The sequence below is a fragment of the Carassius gibelio genome, chromosome A16 (genome assembly GCF_023724105.1).
Source record: "Carassius gibelio isolate Cgi1373 ecotype wild population from Czech Republic chromosome A16, carGib1.2-hapl.c, whole genome shotgun sequence".
NCBI lineage: Eukaryota > Metazoa > Chordata > Actinopteri > Cypriniformes > Cyprinidae > Carassius > Carassius gibelio.
The window spans coordinates 14,278,950-14,306,035 of record NC_068386.1 but is presented as its reverse complement, the minus strand read 5'-3'; the positions used below and the strand labels follow the sequence as shown (position 1 = coordinate 14,306,035).

The 27,086-nt window shown below is 36.4% G+C and overlaps 2 protein-coding genes and 1 pseudogene across 3 annotated transcripts; all 3 read right to left on the bottom strand.

The window, feature by feature from the left end:
• Nucleotides 1-892: 892 nt before the first annotated feature.
• On the bottom strand, nucleotides 893-18,543 carry LOC128031090 (sorting nexin-27-like). Of its 2 annotated transcripts, none has more exons than XM_052619322.1 (13): nucleotides 18,059-18,543; nucleotides 10,413-10,644; nucleotides 10,114-10,306; nucleotides 9,930-9,994; nucleotides 7,789-7,893; nucleotides 7,624-7,702; nucleotides 5,970-6,133; nucleotides 5,787-5,876; nucleotides 4,462-4,611; nucleotides 4,213-4,341; nucleotides 4,018-4,077; nucleotides 3,884-3,946; nucleotides 893-3,792 (listed from the first exon to the last, which is right to left on the bottom strand). In XM_052619322.1, exons 1-13 carry the CDS (start codon nucleotides 18,382-18,384, stop codon nucleotides 3,748-3,750), a joined length of 1,701 nt encoding a protein of 566 aa, XP_052475282.1. In that variant the 5' UTR covers nucleotides 18,385-18,543; the 3' UTR covers nucleotides 893-3,747. The 2 variants fall into 2 exon arrangements, with proteins under 2 accessions (XP_052475282.1, XP_052475281.1); XM_052619321.1 differs by having other exon boundaries at nucleotides 3,898-3,946.
• Nucleotides 18,544-21,286: 2,743 nt separating this feature from the next.
• LOC128031057 (ictacalcin-like) lies at nucleotides 21,287-23,258 on the bottom strand. The gene is made up of 3 exons (XM_052619274.1): nucleotides 23,138-23,258; nucleotides 22,465-22,595; nucleotides 21,287-22,353 (listed from the first exon to the last, which is right to left on the bottom strand). Exons 1-3 carry the CDS (start codon nucleotides 23,142-23,144, stop codon nucleotides 22,210-22,212), a joined length of 282 nt encoding a protein of 93 aa, XP_052475234.1. The 5' UTR covers nucleotides 23,145-23,258; the 3' UTR covers nucleotides 21,287-22,209.
• A 665-nt stretch (nucleotides 23,259-23,923) lies between these two features.
• LOC128030210 (ictacalcin-like) lies at nucleotides 23,924-24,758 on the bottom strand (annotated as a pseudogene).
• Between the last annotated feature and the right edge of the window lie 2,328 nt (nucleotides 24,759-27,086).

The window sequence follows — 27,086 nt, the reverse complement described above, 5'->3', positions numbered from 1 at the left end:
AGCAGACGCTTTTATCCAAAGTGACTTATTCAGGCTATATTTTTTTTACTAGTATAAATAAATAACCACAGTATTAAAAAGATTGAATCAACTAACTAAATATTTCATTAATAATAAATGACGTTTTTTATTATTTAAATAAACACTTTTTTGGATTTTGAATAAACAAAATATTTAACTAAAATACAAAAATTTAAATTATAAAAATAAGTAAATATATTGGATGCAATTAAGAGCTTAAATAATCAACTACATATGTTTTCATAAATATATACATTTATAATTAGATTTTGAAATAAATGAATAAATGCATCTTGATTTAAATAAACAATACATCTATAAAGCTGCCTTTAAAAATTGTAAGATGGGGTACTGGGGGAATGAGCAGAAACCCCTGCATCCAGTTCTTTTGTCTGATTTGGTGAGAAAATCTAACCAGACATTTATAAAGGTGTACATGACAGACTCTGTTATTACTTAATAGACCCGTACAGCAGGTTTCGGTGGCGGGTTGAACTACCTGAGCTGGCAAAGGCAATACAACCCATGCAAGACCTGACACTCACACTGAACTGAAGTGACACAAGCCGTCTTGCATTTCAGGCCCCATTTGTTCTTTAATTGTTAAGTGCCTGATAAAATCATTAGGGTGAAGGTCAGTGACATGACCCACAGAGAGCAACACTAGTGTTACTAATCCCGTTCACAATTTATATGGCTGCTACATTATTTACATGGTGGCACCTCGTGCCCACATCTTTCTGATTTACAGTACGTGGACTATTCCCCTGCACCTCTGATATTGTCTGTCACCGGTTCAGAGAAGACGTATCTTACTGAGAGGTCATAAAAAGGTTAAATAATAATAATAATAAACTGTCAGACAGAACCGTTGAATCAATAAATCAATTTATTTAAAAGAATATGTTACATTTCATAATGCTATGACCAAACATTTTGCTTTTACATCAAGTCATATCAGCTTGAGATTTCGGTTTCAAAACCCCCTCCAGGTATCCGGCTCGTTTTGCTTTTTTTTTTTTTTTTTTTTTTTTTTGCAGTATGTGCCCCATTGCTTATTTCAGTTTACTGTCACTTTATAAATGCATTTGTGCCTTATTTTTGAAAAGGTTACTCAAAAACTCACACCGCTGAAAATACTGTACACAGAGATATTTGTAATTGAGTTTCATATTCAAATAAATTAAAGTATCAGTCAATAGAGAAAGACAACCAGATAGAGAGAATACATGAGAGAGGGGGAGAGATACACACAGACACAGGTAAAGTCTCATCTTGGAGTCTATGACAAACCATCTGTCAAGAAATAAGAGATATTTGAACCATATGCTTATGCAAAGGCTTTGCATGAATCTGTGAATATTTTTGATTTGCCCTTTTGGTTTTATTTCAAGGGGGGACAAAAAGAAACAAAAAAAGTTAACATGGAGACAATTTTGAGAAGATTTAAAACCAGAAATATGAAACGTATTTTATTAAAAAACAAAACAAAGCAGTATTTTGGTAAAACTTGCAGTATTTGAGCTTAAAAAAATTGTTTGTGTCAGTCATTTCAGGGTTTAGAAATGACCATAGCTTCAAAACAACAGAAAATTATGTGATTTCACAATAAAATATGTATTGTATAATACTTTTGGTGGTAATAGTCTTTGTGGCAAAAGTTTCATCAAATGGGCTCATCTTGTGTTTAAAACCCAAAATATCCCTTTAAAGTCAATGAATGCGATGATCGAGAAACATAATGGAACAGTGCAGGACAGAAATGGCAAGCTGTCAGTCTTTAACTCGCATCACACACATCACATGTCATTTAAAAAGTGCAAAACATGTCATGACTGCTCTGGAGTGACAGGTTTGTATGCGCCAGCGCTACAATAAGTAACACTGAAAAACAGTCAGTCAAAGGATAAACACTCACATCTGGTTTGATGCAGACCGCTTCCTGTGAGGTCAGAGCCACCTACTGCCGGATGAAGGCATTGCATCCTGAAACTCATAAACTAAACAGCCCAATATGAACATATAACTAACACTGCTGGCTTTCCAAGTCAGTGCTTCACATTTTTAACACTTAATACAACTCAAGTCATATATAAGCAGTGTGAACACCCACACAGCACTGGTACAGATGATCAGTGGGCAGGTGTTCTACAGCCATGACCAGACCCACACAGAATCTCTGCAGTTTCATATTCACCAGCCCTTGAGCGTTCATTTTAAACATTATACAATAATGTCTTATTTGATCATGCATTCAGCTACTAATAAAGTTACCTTCAGCTGTGTTTGGGTCATTGACATGCCCATTAAAAAAAGTTGTAAAAAAAAAAAAAAAATAGTATTTCAAATCACTTTTTATATTAAAGTTTGTTTCATATGGTATGGAAAAATATGTATATCAGTGATTCTAAAGCAGAGGTCTGGGGACACCTCTGCAAACTTCTCACGTGGCCCCAGGATGATTAAAAACTATTTAATTTATAGTTCAATTAAAATAATCATAAAAATAAATGAAGAATCAAATGTTTGAGCTTTTTCCTGTAATTAAGTCTACACAGTTCTTGACATTTTTAGAACAGTTGTGACTAATGCACATAATATACCGACTCTTAATTAATAAAAGAGTTTGACAACAAGCAGCATTGTAATAATTAAAGCAAAGCATATCAAAAGCAATTTAATAATAATACTAGCTAGTAAAACTAATACTAGGAGCCTTCAAATACTGTGTCAGAAAGAACAAAAGCCTTTTACAAGACATTGAAACATAAATTTGAAAAAGAGCATCACGTCACTGACCAATTGTAGCACATTTAACCAGCAGAAATTTCCAATTAAATCAGCACCGAAATTCCATCTGGGCCTGACGATGGCTAATGCAATCAAATACTGCTTTGGAGAATAAAAGGCAGATGAGAGCACACACACACACACACACACACACACACACAAGAATTAAATTAAAGACCTCGGTTCAGCTAAAGGCTGAAAATCTGTACAAACCTACAACCAACACAGTGGTAATAGTGAGGTAAGAGACAAATTAGTGTGGAAAAGCATGGAAAGTATTGATCCGTCTCTCTTGCCCTTGTTTCTACTCACTTGAGAAGGCTTGTTTTCTCTTTCCCTCTCTCACTCTGATTGTCCAAGTGGAAAATGGAGTAATGGTTTTTGCTTGTTGAATTGATAGATTCTGGGAGAGCATCCCTGCCCCTCACAGGTGCGCGTGTTACTGTCAGGATGACGCATTAGTCAGACCGCCGACCTTTACACGTCTTTATATTGACACACTCCACAGAAGCACAGTTCAGTCTCTCAGCTGTCTGCATCTGAAGACCGCGTCTTGTGAATTAGTCACAAATGCCGGTGCCATGTCAACGACCAGGGTGTGTTCATCAGACATCACTTCACCATGTCTGTCTACTGGAGCATCACAGTCTTTCAGTGTCATCTCTCCCTGGCAGTCACTACGTCCAACAGAATTCTGTCCAGTCCAGTGAAATGATGGCGTGAGTCTCTAAAAGTCTCCCGTAGTTCCATATTTTGATCGTTATACTGTGGTTGTATTATTTCCTGCTTCGTATCTTCCTATTTCAGTAAGTGTGTATCAGTAGTGGAGTACGTTTAAGAATATGGGACTGGTTCTAAATGTTTTCTGAGTCTCTGTATGCAGCTTTTAGTGTACGTGTGCGTGTATCAGAATTCAAGAGGAGATGATCTCTTCGTTCATGTGCCTCCATCCCTTCTGTGTCTCAACAGATGGAAGATATTCTGTTAAAGAGGGACGGGTTTCAGAGCACAGCACACATTATGGACAGACATTAATGTCCACAATTCAACCTGGAGGCAGGCAGAGCCTTACCTTACCACACATACCATCTTTACTGCAGTTCTTATTGTCCTTGTCTATGGCCTCCTCCTCAACCTGACAAAAATATATCAATCAATAAAAGCAAAAAGAGCAAGCAGACTCTCACTCAGACCTGAAGTACCCACCTCTTTTCTCCATTTGAGCTCACAGAAGACTCTCTCAAAGCACTCGTGCATGTAGTTGAACTAAGAAGAGAAAGACATTTTTAGCACCAGGACTCAATCTTTAAATATGTAAAAATGTTTCAAATGGAAAGATTTAAGACACAGTCCTAACTGTCGAGCCTTGTGAATCATGCAAGGAGCTCGCTTGGGACTCACATATGGAGTGAAGATTTTGACCCAGCGAGGTTTCTTCTCCCCTCGCGCGTACTCGAAACAGAAAGCCATTCCCTCTTCATCCGTGTCCCATCTCTGCATCTCCGACCATTCAAAAGCTATCACCTGATTCTGTTACGACAGAATGAGCAAATCATTTAGAAAAAGAAAATTAGCATCTGAACTGTTTTTCTAATGTGTAAAAATGTGTATTCTAATGTGTTTTTACTCCAACAAAGTAAGCACATTCACCTCTAGAGTGCCATCCTCGGTGCACGCATGGAGTTTAAAGTGGCGGATGCTTATCGCTGTAACAACGTGACCTTTCCTACGTGAGTCACAGGAGCAGTGCGGGAAAGTGATCTCATTGTAGCCCTCACAAGTCCTCAGAATACTTAAATACTGCAGAGGGAGGGGGTACAGGAAAGACTTGCAATAAGATTCAATCACTTTTCAGTTTGAGATATATTGCACAATGTGTTATGATGATATCCGATACATTTTATTACTATTACGCTACTATTCACAATTATGGAGTTGGTAAGACATTTGAATGCTTTTGAAAATCATGCTCACAAAAGACTGCATAAAAAAAAACTTTTTAAAAATACTGTAAAATCAGTAATACTGCCAAAAAGATTACCATTTAAAATTACGGTTTTGTATATTAATACATCTAAACATTTATTTTATTTCTGTAATGCAAAACTTAATTTTAAGCATTACTCCAGTCTTCAGAAATCATTCCAACATGCTGATTTATCATTTGATATTATTAGGAAAGTAAGAAAAGTTGTAGCTCAATATTTTAGTGGAAACCATGTTCAAAAGATCAGTATTTATTTTAATTCGAAATATTTTCTAACAAATGGCTTTACGAGGTCATTTAATGCATTTTTGATTAATAACAATATGAATTTTTCAAGAAAAACCATACTTATCACACCTTTTAAATGGTAGTGTATATTTATATTACTTGTGGGCAGTATAAAAATTATAACTACATGTATAATTGTACACACTAAATTAAAACTTAATGTATAGAGAGCACTAGACGATGACAAAAGTATACAAAATGTAAAACATTAACAATTAAATATCCCAATTAAAATAATCTAATTGAACAATAATATAAGTTGATAAACTATATAATATGTATCCTTTTTTGCCTCAAGCCAAAATTGTAAATTCTGTCATTTACTCACTTTAATGTAATTCCAAATCATTACATTGTTATTTTTTTCAATGGAACCAAAAAAGCTGTCCACAGGATCTCTTAAATTCTGTATTTGAAGTCTTCTGAATCCATAAGATAGATTTGTGGGATAAACAGACCATAATTTCAGTATTTATCATTCACTCTTAAATCAGATGTTCAAATCAAACTTCACGAGGTCAAACCTGCTATATTTGATATCTAACTTAAGATTAAAAACTGTCCTTTTGTTTTCCACTGAAAACAGGGACATGTTGGTAAGTGATGACAGAGTTTTCATTTTTTTTTATGACCTATGCCTTTAACCCCCAGACCTCCACCACTGCCTATAACTGCGAATCTGCATGGTTTGGAGACTGACCATGGTCATTTTCCTCTGTTCAGTGAGCTTTTGGAGCTGGTAGGATTTCTCTGCCACTTTGATGAATCCCTTTTTCACATCATCCAGAGCCTGAGAGAGGACACAAGTAAACATACAGCAGTACAGATTGAAAGCACACTGCCACAAACACACATTTGCTTGAAAACACACATGTATGCAGACCTGATGAAAGCAATAGTTGATGGCCAGCTCATTGTCGTTGAGCAGAATCTCTTCTTCTGTGGTGAAGAGCCACTTGCGAAGTGTGAGGCAGGTGCCTGGGATGGCAGATGTATAGTTCTGCACATACAGCTTATGTGGGAACTCATTAGGGGCCAGCTTGCGTGCTAAGAGATCGAGAGAGACAGAGATGGAGAGGAAGATAATCATTAAGAAACAGGGACAGAGAGAGGAAGTGTAAAAGATGAAGAGTCAGGGTATTTATAGGAAGACTTTATTATGTACTTCATTCATCATCATATTTCACTTTATATCATGAATATTATATATATATATATATATATAGATTTAATAGATACTATATAGTTGTGAGGAAAATGTATACTTTTATTCAGCAAGGATTACATTAACCAAATAATCACAGTAAAGACATTTAAATGCTTTCGAAAGATTTTAAATTTAAATAAATGCAGTTTGTTGAACTTTTTATTGAAAAGAACCCTAAAAAAATGCATCAAGTTATCCATAAAAAAATTAGACAGCAAATCAGTTTTCAACATATAAAATAATATGATAAAATAAGGGATAAAAATAATTAAATGATTCTGGAGCACCACATTTCTAAAGGATCATGTGACACTGAAGACTGGAGTAATTGCTTCTGAAAATTCAGCTTAGCTATAAAAAAATTAAATAAATAATAATAAAAATAAAGAAATAAATGTAGCATTGGTGAGTATTAGAGACTTCTTTGAAATAAAATGCTAAAGACAGAGCACACACAAACTAACTGATGGGATAATTATGGGGGCAATTACAGATTCTACTACAGCAATATTGTGAGACACATCACATTTAATGTTTGTTAACATGAATTACTGCCACACACACACACACCACATGCACATTTTGCCTTCATTAAGTGACTGGATAAGAAGATTAGTAAACAAAGAGGATTGTACAATTAAACAGCCCGTGAGCTCCCAAACCCCACACATACAAAAGAAAGTAAGCTACTCATGTGTTGTGTTGACACGTGCTTTTGATTTAAATACATGTATGTTTTATTAAAATCTATAAAAACTTGTTTCTGCCTCCGAATAAAAAGGTAATTGTCAAATAGAGCTTAACAGAAGAACCATTTAAATTCTGAGAAATAAAAGGCAGCAATTGTGAGAACTGTTTCCATAAAAATCACAGCCATTATACAAACAAACAAACTATAAAACTTAAAATGCATACCCAATTAATTTCAGTTAGTGACAGAAGCAGTTCTACTAGAGGTCAAATTTCATAACATGTCTTAGGATGCATCTAAAAATATGAATATTAAATGGATTGTTCACCCCAAAAATGAAAATTCAGTCCTTATTTACTCACACTATAGTTGTTCCAAAAGCTCTATTAATTTTGTTCTTCTGCTGAACAAAAAAAGATAATATTTTGAAGAATGTGTGTAACCAAACAGTTCCTGGTCCCCACTGACTTCAACAGTTAAAAAAAAAAAAAAAAAAGGTTAGCAGGACTAGAAAATATTTGGTTGCGAACATACTTCAAAACATCTTCCTTTCTGTTCAGCACAATTTTATTTTAGTTCAGTTATTACTAAACACAGGCATACAAGACTGTCATTCTGGAAAAAGAGGCAAACTCTTACCAAAGGAGTGGTTAATGACTTCAAACAGGGCAAAATAACTTGCAGTAATGCTGTCCATCCCAATTTTTGTTACAACAGCCTGAAAAAGACAGGTGGAAGAATGCAATGTATGCATTTGGGAACTGTTGTGTTTGATATAAAATGTTGCATGATTAAACGTTGTACCTGGTAGACCTGGTCTGTTGTGCAATTCTTTCGCACCCGGATCGTAACTGTAGTTTTGTCTGGCATGGCTATCCTTAGCTCCACATCAGAAACACCATTATAATTCTAGGAGGAATGAGAGAGAGTCCTAAAAATACAGTCCAAATAGACAGAGCAGTGCTTCAGGCTGCTTGTCCACCGTGTACTAGAGAAACAGCCTGACAGGTACAGCCTCACACTCACAGCCAAGCAATGGAACATGCAAATGGGTATACAAACAACATCACAAGTGCCACATTTTCAAATGCTGCTTTTTCATAAATTTAACCAAACAGATATAAAACCAGGCCCATCTGTTTTGGAAAGACATTCTGTATAGTTTTCTCAAAGTTCTATCATTGCCTGCAGAATGCTACTTAGAGCCCTGATACTTCAGCCATTTATGGTTTTTACAAAAATAGAATGTATTAAAATATACATAGCAATATATTAAAGCAATTAAATCCTATAACCCCTTAGTTTATCAGGTTTTACATCCTATATCTTATTACCACTGAATCTGTAATTACAGTTATTTATGTATGTGTGCGCACATAAAATATACATTGTATGCATGTACTGTAAGTCTCCTACTGGGTCTTGGCCCCAAGGTTGAGAACCATCGCTTTAAGGGTAATAATCAAACCCTGCATTCCCAGACAGAGTGGTCATGTGATTACTGAAGATGAACTGCAACAGACATTGCCCATGGTACACGGATACTTCCTGTTTCTGCTTGCAATCACCCTATGAGCACAGCCAAAACACACCAAACTGCCATCCTTCATACTACTTTTTTAAGATCAGATGACCCTAATGGCAATCGTTGGATAGATATGTAAATAAATATTAGTAGGAAATTCAACATATACAGTTTGAGTGTTTTGATATCACCAGTATTGATGATAACAGTGATGTTTTAAACATATTAATATTATGTTAAAAGTACACATTTGTTAACATTAGAGCTAGACTGATATGGGTTATATATATATATATATATATATATATATATATATATATATATATATATATATATATATATATATATATATATAGAGAGAGAGAGAGAGAGAGAGAGAGAGAGAGAGAGAGAGAGAGAGAGAGAGAGAGAGAGAGAGAGAGAGAGAGAGAGAGAGAGAGAGAGAGAGAGAATATTCATTCATGGATTTGCACTACACCTTCACACACAGAGGAAAACTTACTATAGAAGTGTGAAGTGTGACATTATATAGGGCACTTACGGTTGAATGAGACAATGCTTGAATACTGCTGCCTGAACAAGAGACCTCCTTACTGAAGTGAAAGTGTTGACTGGTGTCACTATCTCGCGAACGCGATGCTGGATCTACATCAAATTCGGGGGATCCTTTCAGCTCGAGGAACACTCTCGAACACAACTCCCCACTTGCAGTAGCTCCCTGGGATCACTAGATCGGTCGGCGGTGGACCACGAATTTAACCACCCATAACTCCCGAACCCTAGGTGCTATCAACACGGGGGTGGTCTTATTCAAAGAGGGCCTCGAGACTTACAGTATACTCGATTCAGGTTCGAGAGGGTTCCTCGAGGTTATGGGATCCCCTGAATTTGGTGTGGATTTGCAGTGCCTTTACGGAGATAAGGCCATTCAAAGTTTCAATGGTTTACCATAGACTTAAGCTTTAAAGCATTACATCCAGATCGCCCGTGGCAAACAATGAAGCGCTCTGCTGGACAAACTAGGGTGTTGGTAATTATCTTGTTGACACTCCAACATAGTAGGTGGCAGTATTGCAGTTGAATGTCTGTTGTCACCCATTACAAAACAGAAAAAAGACAATGAAGTATGCATACTTCCATCACACAAAATCAAAGGCAATGACAGGTGAAAGCAAACGTTGAAGTTTCTTTGATTATGTAAAAAAAAATAAAGAAATCAACATTGTTCTTTTTGTACATTTTATACGGTTTATGGTTACAAACTCTTTCTCAGCTTCACTACACTCAAATTTTAGGTGTGATTACTTTTTCCCCAAATTTTCTATAAATATTAAAATATAATTATTGCGAATAATTGTGCCTTTGATAATCGTTTAATGAATATAATATCTTGACAGCCCTATTATACACAAAACCTTACCTCATCAGAGTCCGACAAAAACTCCTGCATGATGTCACTCTCTCCGATTACCCGAACAGAACACACTGGTAAGATCAAGAGGGAAAGGCCGAGAAACAGAAAGAGAGAAATGTTAGAAAGATCTGTAAACAGTTCTTTTCCAGATTTTCATCTCACAGCACCTTCCTTTGTTGTCTTCTCTTACCTTTCTCCAAGTATTCCTCCAGCCCTCGCCTGCGAGCGTCTAGCTGTTGCTCAGACAGGGAGAAAGGCCATTTCCCCGGCAGCTTGGGAAACACAAAGTTGCCAAATTCCCTCTTCAGATTCTGATGCAAGATGGCAAACTCCCGATAACGCTTTGAGCACAACTGCCTGCCTGCCATGTACACGTTGTAGACCTGACACAAAAACACAATGCTGTCAAAAAATAACCCTGAAATCATCTGGAGAAAAAGCATCAAACCAAACAGAGGCATAAGTGGCCAGAGCAGATTAAACACTCACTACAAACTTCTCTCCGTTCTGTTCCACATGTTTGTAGGTGGGCACGGAGATGGGCACGGCCTGCTTGTCGCTGTAGTCATAGCAGGACTGAGATGAGCCATCGTCCCCGGGATCAAGGCCGTCCATCTCTGGCTGAGGAACCGACAGGATGGCCAAGACTAACTCTTTCTCTCCTGCTCGGATGAGATCTACCACCTGCTTATGAGTGGCCCCTTCCACATTCACCCCATTTCTGTAGATGGAAGGAAAGAAGAAAGGATCTGGTTACAGAATTAAGCGTGTACTCACAGACAATTACAGTGTGATGTAAACGGGTTAATGTTATCAATCTTGTGTTTCCAGTCAATTTTAGAGGGTTATTGTCAGATCTGATATCATTTAATCCTGAACCACTACTTTGGTGGAGTGCCTGGAGCTCCTATTATCTGGCCTAATATTTTCAGGGCTCCACAAGAAGGATGGCCCGCTGGCCCATGGCCATGTGTGAGCATGATTTGGGCCAGTTGACAGAACAGATGCTTGCCCTTTCAAGCCAGTACTGTGATGCCACTGAAAATGTAACATTTATTGATCCTGTACAAGCATTTTGCCTTGCAGACTGAAATGTTTGGTTTTCTTGCTGCAAATGTATTTATCTAGCTTGTTAACACAGATGTGCTTTTTTTTTTTTTACTTGCAAAAATGACCAGTGATAATTTGGAAAGCATCAGTGAGAAAGTATTGAAAACGACAAACCCATACCTGCCAACCTTGAAGAAATTTTATGAGTACTACACCCCCCCCCCCCCCCCACATACACACACACACACCTTACAGCCCACTGCCAATGTATGCTCCACCGTTGCACACACATCTGTGAGAAACCTATGAGATACCTAACACTATAATACATATTATGCACATAATATCCTTTCACCAATTAAGATTTATTAGTTACTCCATAACATATACAAGTAGACCATAAATGTTATACAATTTCTGCAATCACTCCGAACATTTTGTACTGGAGGCATAGCCCATGGAAACTTCTTCCACCTGAAAATCTTGTCAGAAATAAAAGTAAACTGAGGATATTCTTTCTAAATAAATAAATCAAAACATTAAATAAATGTGCAAAACCAGCAGTTATCAATATCAAAATCAGTTTGCTAAAAACAAACAACATTTTTTTTTATAATTTTCCATGCAAAGTGTTTAAACTTTTGCATTGTTTAACTTGTTAAAGGTTGCAGATTTGGCTTTTTTAAGTAGTGCATCAGTGAAAGTCTCTTTGTAACAAATGCTGCCTTTGGAGGCAATCATGACTTTTCTTGTCACCAGAGAACTAAACATCTCTCACATTAATAGATTATTATTAATGTTGAAAAGAGCTGAGAATATTTTTTTTTTCAGGTTTTTGGGGGGGAATTAATTGAAAGAACAGCATTGTTTGTTACATTTGTTACAGTTACATTTATTTGTTACATTTATATTATTTACATCAAGCTTTTGAATGGTATAATATTGCATATTGTTATTTAAACTTCATAATGTTTCACTTGATTATACATTTAGTCAGGAATTATAGTTTGGAAAAAGTCTAACTAGTAAAATGTTTATACGTTATATAAAAACTAGTACAAGTATATAAATAAATAATAAGAGACTTACTCGTGTTTATTATCTCTGCTGAATAAAGTGCTTCATTCTTTTTTTCTGAGGAAATCCAAATCTCAAATACTCAACCACATCACATTTTGGGGTGACTTATATCTTATTCCTCTCATCGCGAAGCAAACAGTAAAATAAAAATAAAAACTTTATTTAAATTTAACATTAGAATCTGAACAGACCGTTCAGCGCGGGGGTGTGGTCGAATTAGAAGATAATGAAGGGAGATGTGAAAAACGGACAAGACATCTCGTTGTTTTCATATGGATTACTTTATCACAGAATATTTGTTTTCGCCATTTGTTTAGTTTAAAAGTAGACATGTCAGGCTTTCTATAGATATATCTCTCATGTCTCTTCGTTGAGTATTCACTGAGTTACAGTTCATTTTAATGACGTGTTTGTAAATGAATATCACAGCAGACAAAGGCTGCAGACAGCACACCTTGTTTGTTATCTTTATTTTATGTGCACAAAGTTTTGTTGTTATTATGTCTGTATAAAAATAAAAGTAGACCCTTTACAGATTCGATTTTGCTCTTATCTGTACGATCAAAACTGAAAGCGTAATTTAAGTTCTTTTCGGGGTTATCAGGAGAAAATGACTCATAACGCGTAAACGCGTTAACCGACTCAAGAGGGTTGAACAGAACACTTCAAAACGAAAGATAACAGACTGCTCTCTGCTTATGTAACGTTAATCCGTATGAAATGTGCATTTCTCTGGCGCGTTCACTACTGCGAAGATCGCGAGACAGCATCGTCAACTTTATCTTTGCAGTCGACACGACATTGATACAGAAAACACTTGTTTATTAATAATTATATTCATAAAATATAAAATATTCAAAGCTTTTAGGTGCGTTATTGGCAGGGCCACCCTTACATGTTAGCCTACATGAACGCGTGAACTGAACTGAGCTCGTCACAGCTGGACTGCTTGTTATGATGTCATGTCAAGGTAATTTTTAATGTCCATAAATTCAATTAGGCTAAACATAGCCTAACTGTTACCTTTATCTTACGTTAATCAGCACCTGGCCCCAATCTAAAACTTTAAGATTTCAAGCCATTCCACCACTTTTCTAACTGCCAACTAAGCTTGTGGATAGGAGGGGCAGGTGGGCGGTGGGTTAACATGCACCGCTCTGATTGGCCGAAAGCTTTTCACTCCACTTACATGCTGTGGATCAGCGGCAGAATCAGCGTCATAGATTGCATAGAAACTGAAATCGGCGAAATGCGAGACGCAACAAAATGCGTACCTAAAGAGCAGCGAATCGTAAAGCCTACTTATGGGTCAAAATGTGTGCAGAGTATGAAAAATGCGTACATGTTGGCAGGTCTGCAAACCAAATATGCATTTATCAAAGAATTATTAAAAAAAAAAAAAATTTACAATAAGAAATATTTTTAAACAACAAATCAGCATATTAGAATGATTTCTGAACGATCAAATGACACTGAGGATTAGAATAATGATGCTGAAAATTCAGCTTTGCCATCACAGGAATAAATCACATTTTACACTAGAACAGTGTACTGTATTTGTGATCAAATCAATATAGCCTTATAGAGCATAACATACTTCTTTCAAAATCATTAACAAAAAAAGTAGGTGCCTTTGTACAATGCATGTACAGACCAATATCATGTTCATTCATACAATTTATAGAAATATAAATAAATATCAAACATAAAAATGCATAGGTAAAAAGAAAAAAATATTTTGTAAAAATCTGAGCTACTAGCCCAACTTATTAGAAATATAATCCTTATTTTTGCGCTCTGCTAAAAGTCAGGTTTTATTACAAGAGAGAGTTCTTGGGAGATGACTGAACTGGTCTTACTCAAAGTACCGGTATTACATTTTCTGCCCTGAAAACCAGAGTGTGATCTCAAAATCTGTGATGTATGTGGTGTGTGTATGTGTTTGATACAGTTAATACGAAAAGACCCCTCATTCTGGCTGTCATGTAGGTTTCAGAGATTATTCAGGGCAGAAAACAAACCCTGTCTGAACATGATGTCCAGTGTGCTGAAGAGTTGGAACAAAGTACTTAAGAGTTACTCAACAGCAATCAGCAGTGTATTGACATACTCTCTATCTATCTTTCTCATAGACGCTCAAAGAAGCTCTCAGTCAGCCACCCAGAGAAAAGCTGAATCAACTTAACACTCACTCTTCCTCCTTACTTACATGCCACTGAATCATAGTTTTGCCCATGGAAGCATTTTGACCATGGCTCCAACCTACAATGTGTCCACACACACCATCTCCCTTTTTTTGACACTCCATTAAACACGAGACAGAGCAGGCTGACCTGCTTCCAGACAAGCTAAGCCTCCATCATATATTTGACATTACAATCTACAGTACATTCGCCTGTTTATAACATGTTTGCACGGGAGCACAGAGAACGGAGCGATTTAAAGTGATGGGTATCAACACAGGCTTCCAAATTAAATTCCAATTTAAAAACCATCAATTTGATTCTGATTCCATCGGGTATTTGTTTTTAAAGAAATTGTTTCTGCTCAGCAGATTTTTGCAGGCGAAATACAGTCAGTTCAACAGGAATCCAAACAACTGGGAATTCCGTTTGAAGGTTAAAGATTTCGCCGTTTAAATTTCACAACATGTTCAGGTTGGTCACACAGATTCGCCACATTTACCAAGAGAAAGCTGCTTGGTTTGGTTTCTCACAGCAGACAATAGGCCTTTTTTGCCCACTAAATATTACTACAAATTTCACTGATATGATTAAATGCTTTAAAGGGGGGGTGAAATGCTATTTCATGCGAGTTTTTTACACTGTTAAAGAGAGATTCCCATGCTAAACATGGACAAAGTTTCAAAAATTAAGTTGTAAGTTTGAAGGAGTATTTCTGTTCCAAAAATACTCCTTCCGGTTTGTCACAAGTTTCGGAAAGTTTTTTTTGAGTATGGCTCTGTGTGACGTTAGATGGAGCGGAATTTCCTTATATGGGTCCTAAGGGCACGTCTGCCGGAAGAGCGTGCGATCCCGTATAGCAGAGCACAGCCGAGACATTCACTGATCAGAGCGAGAGCGTCGCGAAATGTCACAAAATGAGTGTGTTTTTGGTTGCCAGGGCAAGACAACCCTGCACAGATTACCAAAAGAGAAACAGCATTAAGGGACCAGTGGATGGAGGTTTTTTTTTTTTTACAGAGCATCAACGGAGTTGTGCAAGCGTTTTTGTTTGTTCCCTGCATTTTGAAGATGCTTGTTTTACAAACAAGGCCCAGTTTGACGCCGGATTTGCATATCGTTTATTTCTTAAGGATAATGCAGTCCCAACGAAAAAGGGTCACGATCGTGTGTTGGAACCGCATGCGGTGAGTAAAACTGCTTCAAATATCTCTGTGTTGTTAACTTAGCTATCAGCACGTAAGCACATCAAGTAAACAACATGCGATGTTGTCATCAGACTGCACTTTCCACATGTACAGCTTAAAAAATAAATAAATAAATAAATAAAGACGACATAAAGTGGAACTTAGTCATTTTCCAAAACCGCTAAGCAAATATATACAGTTTCAGTACATACCACACAGAGACACCTTTGCTGATGCTGCTCTTGTTAAATTTCAGCCTCTGGATCTGATTCTGGATCATAAATATACGCTGAATCTGACTGTTAGCCATGGTTTGTTTTGGACGCTCTCAACGCAAAAGCCTACTGGCACTCATGATTCTTTAGCTCCGCCCACACGTCACGCCTCCAGCCGGTCGTGTTTACCGGGAAAAATCGGTACAGACTATCTTTCTCTTATGAATATAATAAAACTAAAGACTTTTTGGAGTTATGAAGGATGCAGTACTACTCTATAGGTACTCAAGATTAACATGATATTGAGTGAAAAACGAGCATTTCACCCCCCCTTTAAATTAAACAGAATAGAGTTTGAACTGATTCAAAGGGGTAACTTGTCATTCTAATCTACTGAATAAAATAACTGGCTTATAAAAGTTATTCTTTGGGAGTCAGGCTCTATTGGTCATGACATGATGTATCTTTATTGATTCACTAAAAAAAGAGTAATTTGCTTGTGAACCAGCTGCACTGGTCATGTTGTATGTTTGTTAATGTATATTAGTACACAAGGAAGACTCAATATAAATGTTGTTTGACAATATTTTGTAGTTCACAGTCATTTTGTTGCTAGCATCACATGCAGATTGCAAACTATATACATTACAAAATGATTATTTCTAAAATGTAACAACAAGACCCAAACTGTGCAGGTGCATAAATCAGATCAGCAGAAGGCAGGGACTGCCTTTTCATGCAGCCACTGAAAATAAACAAAATGTAAAGGTTTGCTCTCTTAAAATCAATACCAGGATTGATCAATTGAAGACAAAATGCTTTTTACCAGCCCTTTTGGTTTAGGGGGCTTGTCTCTGAGGGTGCTTTGCAAAACATTGCATTTCATATGAACTGTGCACTGTGTGCAGATAAAATGTTTTTAGGGACGCCTGCAAAACAGAAAGAGTTGGTGATTTAAGCCCCCCTCTCGGTCCTGAGTTTACACTGACTGATGCTGAGCTCTGTCGCCTTCAGCGCCACGGAAACCACTTGTCATCATGACAACCAACGCCAGCATCAGTGAGGTGCCCTGTGAATATCAACATGCAACCGGAACCACTCCAGTGAGATTCGAGACCCAATAACACCAACAAGTTATAAATCGGAACCCAAATATAACCCAGATGTTCCTCCTAAAAGATACCCCTAATGTATTCCACAGACAAGTCTGCGGTTACATAATCATGCTGCAAATGTTTGAGATCACCATGGTTATAAAAAGGATGTGCCGATCATTCAGAAAGTGTGTGCCATCGTTAACACATTTGTCCAATGTGCTTTATTTTGAATCTGACCCAGTATTGCTCAGAACAGTGCACAGTCAGCTCCAGCAAGATGAGAGGGAATGAGAGAGCTTGTCTGTTCACGCTGCTGTATGTGACCTGAATCTGCAATGAAGACAAGCGCGTCCAAACACAAACCTCTTTATCTAGTGGAAATGAAGCAGCCATTCACACAGACATACACTGATGCTGCATATGACAGGCAGAAACACTGTGTGGAAAGAGATGCTAAAGGGATAGTTCAGCCAGAAATAATAATTTTAATAAAGCGTGTCAACATTTATTCATACTCATGTTGTTCCAAACATAAATGACTCACTTCTAAAGTAACGTAACATAAGGTGTAAGACTAACTGTAACAGTCTCTATTCACTTTCAAGGCATCTTTTTGTTTTTCAATAAAATGAAAGCAAATGGACTGAGGATGCCATTCTGGCTGTGTGTGTGTGTGGGGGGGGGGGGGGGGGGGTTGGTTTTGGAACAACATGAGGGCTGGTAGATGATTACATAATTTTTATTTTTTGGTAACTATCTCTTTAAGATCAGGGAGGCTGAAACTGCAGGCTGGATTTATGAAAAAGTCAAATAAGATGTCCTTGAAATTCTGAAATAAGTTTCTAAAAAAGGAGATTATTCTTATACATTATTATATTCACAAAAAAACCTAAAGGACATGGGATAATTGTAATACTAGATGTCTGAATGACAAGCTGGGATGTGCTTAGAATATGAAATCCTGCTGTAAAGAAGTGCATTCTGCAGTCCAGGACAAATGTGTCTTCGGGAACATCTGTATGCCATTTAAATAGCGTGCATTTTTATAATATGTTGCATTTTTCGTGACTATTAAGAGGATATGCAGTGCTGGAGTGTCAAGGCTGGCCACCTTCAGCTTATTACTCCAATATACATCAACTCACTTATTAGCCACGTTAGCAGTCGCACTGGATTACAGCGTCTTTTCTCTCTTCAGACGCCTTCAAAGCACTATGGATTTTAATCTCTAGTGTTTAAAACCAAATCTGGCCGCTTTCTGTCGAACAAGGGGATGATGGTGGAGGCGGCCAGCGCTGTAAAGCGAGTCTTATATAAACTTACACTTCAAGAATACGGTCGCCCTTTGAGATTCCGGCTCGGTCTGCCGCGCCGCCCGGTAACACGGCGCTGACGTGCTGCAGCGGGGCGTAAAGTTCTCCGTTGATGCTCCTTAGTTGCCCTCCTTCGCTTACTTGCCCGCGGACGTTGAAGCCATAGCCCGAGTCCGACTTGACGATGCGGACCAGCCGAGGCCCGGAGGTGACCGTGGTCGCGACGATGCCGCCGGCGCAGGTCCCCGAGCTCATGCCGGAGCCGTTGAGAGCCGCCGAGTGAAGCGTGGAAGGACCAGCGGAGCAAGTGCCGTCTCCTTCGACAACATCTGCCATCTTTATTTGAAGAACTCCTGCCTAGTGCCTCCACAGCGGGCTCGGGCGCCGAAGTGCTACATGAGCTTATTGGCTGGCGGAGTGCGTCAGACTCCAGACGGGAAAGACTGACGCCAGCCCGCCCCCTGCACGAGACACCGGCTGTGTTCGCAATGCACATTAGCGTACTGCCCACTACACAGTGCATACTGCCTATTTTTATTTTTATTTTTAAGCGTAACTGAAAATTAATCCAATAACTCCACGAATGTTTCCTGCTGTATTCATTGATATGTAGCTATATGTCATAGTTAATGAAATAATCTGAAAACATTGTAGCTATTGTTAAAAATAGACTTCATTCAAACTGTATATCAAGCATTTGCTGATGGATCTAAAGATCCTAAAACAGGGAGAGCTGGTTTGGCTTTCACTATTTCATCATTAAACACTTCTGTTAATGGGAGAACATCAGATCATTTATCGTGATGGCAACATCAACTGCACTACAAGTGACTCAAATTTAAAAAGGTTAGCCTTTGTACAGATTCATATTCGCATTAAAGTCATTGCATTCATTCACTTTTCACAGTACACAGGGTATAGTAAATGAGATGAGATTTAAGAATATGAACATTATGATAATATTTAGGCCTATGTGGATACCAGCTCATAGGGGAATAAAGGGTATAAAGGTTGATGGATTAGGAAAACAGGCTTTGGAAAATGGGGAGATCATGAATAGCCCTATCTCACTTAGTAAATATGAAGCAAACGCAGTAATTGTGTGGCAACATAAATGGGATAAAGGAAATACAGAACGTCAACTTTATGAAATACAATGATAGGGACTTAAAGAAGCACCAAAGAGGAAAATATTCTAACAAGATTTAGGGTTGGACATACTATGCTGAATAAAACCTTAAAAATAATATAAAAAAAACATCCAACAAGTTTTATGTGAGCACTGTGGAATAGAGGAATCAGTGTGTTATTTGTGTTTGTCGAAATATTATTCAAAGAAACAATGAGGAATGAACCTAGAAAGGTGGAAGTGGTTGATATAAAGCTTACAAATATATTTACTTATGGATTAGAGACTTTATTTCTTTATCTTAAGAGAACAGAGTTGATTGAGAGAATTTAGACGTGTCATTTTTTTTAACAGCGTTTTCACCATAACATTGGTGCTGCCCGATAAGAACGAGAAGAAGCACAGCTGGCGAGGCTGTTACCTTACAAATAAATGTGCTAAAACCATTCTTTTTAAAAAAAATCTTGTTAATAAGGATTCATATGCTTTAATGCCGAATTGAACTCATCAATTAATTAATGAACTTTACATACTGAACATAACTGAATCAACACTGAGCTGTCTTTTACTGAACAATGATGCCATTTATTGTTGCCATTTACACAAAGTGGAAAAACCTATATATTCTAGTAGTCACATCAAGTTCAAATAATGATAAATTCAGTTTACACTAAAATAACAGTAGGCCTATTTTCTTTAGCAATAGTTAAGTGACAGCTCAATACTGCAGTAGCCTACATTAGAAAACAGTATGCAATAACATACTGAGTGTAAATGATCATATTTATTAAAAATTATTAAATGGTTGCAGCCTAACCATATCCAATAAGCACTATTTTATTAATGAGGCCTTTTATTAAAAAATGTAAAATATTTCATTTATTTTTATTGAAATTAAATACCTTTTCGATCTGATATGTGATGGGAAAAGGAGAAGAACGAGTTTGGCAAAAGGCTTATTCAATTTGAACTCGATCGATTGGGTCAAAATCATTGCTTTGGGTCTTTACAGCAGAATTGAATTATGTATAATATAAATATTTATTTGTATTTATAATATTATTGTGTTATTTATATATTATATTACTGCAATATTTTTGATATTTTTGAAACAATCTCTACACAAACACAGAGCAATAGTTTCTAGTTTACAGTAACATATACATATGTACATGAAAGTGTTACATTTATAATTAGGTTCCCCCCACTCCAGTTCACCCACGCATTTGAAGATGAAACGTCACACAACTCACCCTGCGTTGTGGGACACAGTATCCCATGCAGTGTCTTCAGATGCATATCAAATTTCAGCAAATGTAATCCAGGAATTCCATGCATGCAGAAAATGTACATACTAGCCTATTCACAGTATACACATTGAATTCTGCAATATACTAGGAGTTGTATGATAGCATGTCATTCCAAACACAGCTTCTGAAGCCTACTGATTTCAGTGTAGGCTAATAGAGTTATATTTAGCAGATTCTGGCAAATATAGTAGGTCCTCTAGGTATTCCATGCATTCAGAAATTTTGCATATGCTATGCACAGTATACATACTGAATACTGTCATAATAGTAAGAGTAGTATGCTATTATGGCATTTCGAACACAGCAATTGCTGCATTTCCATGCCTTGAAAGTGACTTCTTTCACATAACAACAAAGCAGTGCACCTTTGAAGACTGATTTAGCAACCAGCGTGGTTACTGAACATAAATGTTTTTGTCTTTGAAAGGAGATACACATTTTGAAAGGATACACATTTAAGTTATATTATATGCTTTAAGAGATTATAATAATTTTATTAAATTAGCCAAATTGTCAAACAGTCATTAAAAGTAATTTCTTCAGTGCTTATTTTTTAAAGAAATAATAAAAAGTGTTCCACACTAGACATGCCAACAGTTACGAATTTTCCTTATTTTGGTGAATTACAATTTTAATGTAATTCTGAACAATGTTGACGTTAATTCACAGACTCTGTAAATTTGCATGCATGCTTTGGAGCACAGACCTGAGAAGTCTGTCTTATCAGTGAAGTTAAGTGCTTAAATGAAATGAAGATGTAAAAACCCATATGAAGCCACTGGATGACACCCACACTCCATTATTTTTATTTGATGTATTTATTTATTTATTTATTTTGATGTGTTCTCTTGTTACAAATGTTACAAATGAATAAAGTCATCAGAATCAGTAACAGTTTAGAGTTTAGAACGATTCCAAGAGCCTTGAGAGACAGCCCCAGCCCCCAAACCTCAACCTACAAAAATGATGATTAGCACATAATTGCATCAACATTATTACTAAAATTGAGTAATGTATAGTATTGCGGTGTTTGTAAGACATACAGTAGATATTTGTAAATGTTCTTAAAATATAAACCACAATCCCGCCATAAGAATCTGGAAAACAATTTATGCACTGTGCACTAATCTTTGTTCAAAAAGGCATTTTTATTTGGTTACCAAGTGAGTGAACTGAAATTAAAAATAAATGAAACTTGTGAATGTTATAAAACAAATCCATTCTGTGAGATTAAGTTTGAACTTGAACATTCTTTGAATTTGAGATAAAAGTTCATTTTTTTTGGCTCCGAGTGCCCAAGAAAGAGTTCTAAGTTCCACCACAAGATGGAGACACATAATGGAAATGTTTATATTTTATGAGATCCAAGAAAGATTAATGCAGTTTATATTAATGTAGTAATTTGCAACTTGTCTGATCACAAAAAAAAAATTAAAAAAAAATTTACACCAAAATAAATCAAATGAAATGCCAGTGGGATAATAAAAATAAAAATACAATGTGTGTAAAAAAAAACAAAAACGTATCGAATAGAGAAAATGGAGAGATGTGTTGTTAACTTTAGTGTTAGCTTAATATTAGAATGGAGGGACAATAACAGTTGTTGTGATCTGAAGTGGCTTCTTATCACACACTAAGGCAGATTTCTTTTTTTTTATATAGTATTCTGTACTGTTATAAAAGCGAAGTAATTTATCATGGTATTATAAATATACTTTATATTTATTTATATTTTTGGAAGGTCTCCTCGCAAAGCATAATAATGCTGGTGACCATGATGATGTACTCATTCAAGTCCACAGTGCCATTTCTATCTGCATCCAGAGCCATAAAAATCTTGTCCAGGTCGGCCGGGTTAGAGGCGTTCTTTAACAAACACAACATTTTAAGTTAAGCATTTTTAATTCAAATTTCATAATGAAATGAGAAATGAAATTTCAACTGGTCAGTTTATGAAAGTTCTGCAGTGCCTCTCACCTCAAAGATCGGTCCCATCTCGTTTATGAGAAGTTCCTTGAGCTCGTTTTTGCTCAGGGTCTTTTTGTCTCCCTCCTTTTCTGAGTATTTGTAAAAGACTTTAATCACCGTAACCATTGATCTAAAGAGATCTGTGAAATTGGTGTGATACACAGCAGGTGTGTAATAAATAAAAATGATATTAATAACAATCAAACAAAACTCATTGTTTATGACATCCACAATCATTAGTAATGGAGATGTCAGCAGTACAATAATACGAAATGCCCAGCAAAAATATAAAACACATAATTGTCTGAAGAGTGGGAGTTTTCAGAAAAGGAGGGATAAAAAAAAGCACAATCAGATTATGGCCAACACCCTACATGCCCTTTAATTAAAACAGAATAGAGAGACAGAAAGAAATATATCTTCTTGATCTTTTTCATTGGTCATCTGATCCACCATCAACTGCCTCCTTTTCCTCTGATTTCTTCTTAACACACAAACTCTTAAACTATTCTACTAATCAATTAATGGCCGAAAAACATATAACATATACGTATAAACTAAGCTACCCTTCAAAGAATGCAATTAATGTGCAGATGTTGAACCCATCAGACTTTTATAGTCCAGCAGTGGGATGCATTAGTTAATTTTAAGCAGTAAAACAATTCAGTTAAAAGTCTCTTACTTGACATGGTGTTTCTGGAGTTCACAGCGTGCAAGAAGTGAAAGAAAATGGGACAGTCTGAGTGAGGACTGAAGGGACAGACTGGGTGTTATAAAGAAATGTCACCCCCAAATTCATCCCCTCCCACAATCCCAACCCTTAACGCACAAACGTACCTAAATTTATGTCCCTCTCTCTACTCTTACTGTGCTCTCTCACTATTATTGTTCACTCCCTTAACCACAAAAAAAAAAGGAGGTGGTAGAGGCATCTCTTGTCCTAGTTTAGTCCTTAACTCAGCTGGCTGAACCAACTTCTAATCGCACACCAACATCCAAAAAGTTTCCCTCTGATTATTTACTGTATCATCATGCCTAACAATGCCCCTTGGCTGCTCTAAAATCACTTTAAACCACAGCTCCTTGGGTTAGCTTCATTTGGTAGTTTGAGAGTGTATAGAACTGGGAATCTCAACCCTGCACCTCGAGGTCCACTTTTCGCTCTAAACCAAATTAAGCGCCTAACTCTGGGTTTCGCTCCAACCTTGATCAAACTCCCCTGGCTGTATCTTTCTAGTGCAATTTGACAATTCATTATATGTACGTATTATGTTAGGAATGTCATGGTATACAGGTGAACATTTCCATCTGAAATTGAAGCATATAGTTCTAATATATCTATAGGAATAACCTTCATGTGCATGTAAGCTGAAGCCACAAACACCATAAACACACATTTACAAATAAGAACACTCACACCAACATATTGTAAGAATACAGATTTAATTCAAATCATTAAAAACCTTTATTGTTAGTTTCAGATGCAACACCACTTTACAGATAAACGTTCTGTAAGGACAAGATCATTGTTTTTTGAAAAAGTCATTGCAAATCATAGTGAGGCAGGCGACCAAGGTGACGTACTCCTGGAAGTCCACAGTGCCATCTGCATTTGCATCCAGATCCTTAAAAATCTTGTCCAGAGCGGTCTTGTCAGTGGATTTCTTTAACAAACACAACACACACAAAAGCATAATCAGAGACTTGGTCAGTATGGTGATATGAATTAAATGACACATATTTACATCAGCAATAGCTCACAATATATATTTATTATGAGAATTTATACAAAATAATTAACTTTTTTTTTGTAAATAATGTTATTATTTAATTTAAATATATATATAAAGGCATCAATTTTAATACCTGCTTTTTAAATGAAGTATAATGAAATGAGAAATGACATTTCAACTGGTCAGTTAATGAAACCGTTTTGCAGTGCCTCTCACCCTAAAGATGTCTCCCATCTCTGCTGTGAGCAGATCCTTGAGCTCGCCTTTGCTCAGGGTCTTTTTGTCTCCCTCCTTTTCTGACTATTTGTTAAAGGCTGAAATCAGCAAAGCTATTCCTTTCTGGATGTCTGTAAAATTAGTGTGTAGAAAACAGGTGTATCATAAACAATAATATTGACAATAATACAACAAAGCCTATTGCTTACAACATTCAAAGTTATTACAAGTTATGTCAAAAGTACAAAATATGAAATGTCATGTCTAGCAATTCTAGCAAATAGTCAGAGGCATTAGTTCATTTGAACCAGTAACACATCTCAGTAAAAAAATAAAAAGTCTCTTACCAGACATGGTGTTTCTTCTGGAGTTCAAGGCAAACAAGAAGTGCAAAAATTGAGAGCCAATAACGAGAACTGAAGGAACAGATTGAGTATATGCAAATGTCAGACCCAAAAATACATTCCTTCCCATCATTCACACCCTTGACAGACACCTACGCACCTGCGTTAACTTTTCTTTGTCATGATTTGTTCATACCCATACCGTTTAAATTCTTGTTCTTACAGTTTTTTTCAACTGCTTACACACATTTTCCAAAGTTTTCCTATTTTTTTTAAAACTTAACACACAAATTCAAGAATTGCACACACAAGATGCAAAATGCCTCACATCTCTTTCAAAATGAAACACCACAGTCAAAATATCGCAAACATATTTCAAAAGCAAACATTTGTCTTACATTGTAAACACCTTTACCATAATGTTATATTTTTGATTACATCACATACACACTGTTATTCAAAACCTAAAGCGCTTCTTTTAAAAGCTCACATGTACATGATTGAATGTAATTGGGAGAAAGCTGTTGAATATATAAAGTAAAAACAAAAGCAAAATTGAAACCAAACTTTAACTTTTTTGCTCTTTGTGGTTGTAAATGTAGTATTAGTGTACACTGTTTGAAAAGAAAAAAAAAAATACATCAAAAATATGTAGTGTTGTAGCATGTAGTGTAAAACCAAACATAATGTGTGTGCTTGCATGTGGAGATGGTTGGGTGTAGGCTCCATCTCTCCTCCAGGCTGGGTCCGGCCAACATACGTCATCCACGTCACATGCTATATTCTCTCTCGCGATACCTTACCAAACTGTGACCAATGCAATGTTCTGTAGTAAATGAATGCAAGGGTACTACAGTAAAATACATTTATTATAGTATAGGCCTATTGTTTGTTATTGTAAAAAAGCCATTATGTGTACATTAGAACATGTGTACATTACATTAGATTGTTACATACCGGTTCTCATTTCTAAAGGTTCGAATTATACCCACCAAAGTAAATCTACTCAAATTAGGCTGGACTCTCAGTCCAGCCTCTCTCATTGTTAAACCATGGTTTATCACATGATCGACTGCTGTAACCCTAATCTCATTCGAGACCACTCTTCTTGTTCCTTATCGTACTCCATTTCTGACTCGTCCTCTTCCTCCCCTTCCAACTCCTCTTACTCCGTCTGCAGTGTTTGCATCCATTTTCCAAAACCTGTTACTTGACCTTTGGCCTATTTATAGGCCACTACTAAAGTTATGATTGGTTGTTGTTATATAAATGTTGTTATATATGCTTTATAAAGGAACAAGTGTTTGCACATGTGAGGAGTTAGTGTGAGGCACTGATGAATTAGTGTGCCATTTTGATTGGTTGTGTTTATAAAAGGAAATCAAGAAACTTCCTGTCAGATTTTTGTGTGTTTCATAGAAAATTGTGTGTTGTGTTTTGCAAAAAGTGTTTAACGAAATTGAAAAGTGAGTAAAAGGCCAAAAATTTGTGTATGGTTTTGCAGATTTAGTGTGTGGTTCTGGTGTTTGAGTGTCAGGTTTTAGAAATTGTGTGACAAGTAATAATTTTGTGTGTAAGCAGTTGAAAAAAACTGTATTACAGCATAGCTATCTCATTTTATTTTCCTCATGACTTCATACATTTTTAAAGTTAGTTAAATAAAAACGTTTTATTTGAATCCAAAAAGTAAATCATTTCTAGACCAGTCTTAACATAATAGCTGTGTTTATGCAACTGACCTAGAGTAATTTTTGACATGTAGCTACAGGGTGTTAACATTATTAGATAATGAAATCTCACGCTGGATTTATGGCATTAATCAGAAAAAGATTGTGAATATACTGCCTTACATTGTGTTGAAATCATAATGGAGCCACTCCAGCAGTCATAACCAGTCCTGCATGGTTTAAGAGCAGGGTAATTGTCTAGTATTCTAAGAAATGCTAAAAGCCAATAATAGAGACTATAAGTTTTCTTATTGTTGTCATGCTTGGTTTTTAAACAAGCTAAATGTTTACTGCACTAAATGTTGTGGACCATCAAAAAAAAAAAAAAAAAAATAGAATTCTACAAAACATCTTCAAGAAAGGTGCACCATCCCTCAAGGTATTAAGATCCACACTTTAGTAGATAAAGTAAAAATGTGTTCCTTTGATGGTACTGTGCAAGTAACAAAATGTTTTACCCCTAAAGAGACTATTCTTTAGCTTGGGTAAATTTTAATTTGTTGGAACAGCACCTATGCTCATGATGTTTCTATTTGTTTCTCTGTTTTGCCAAGGGATTTACATCCCGTGGTAACTAGGATTAACACAAGCTCCAGTCTGGATCCAGAACA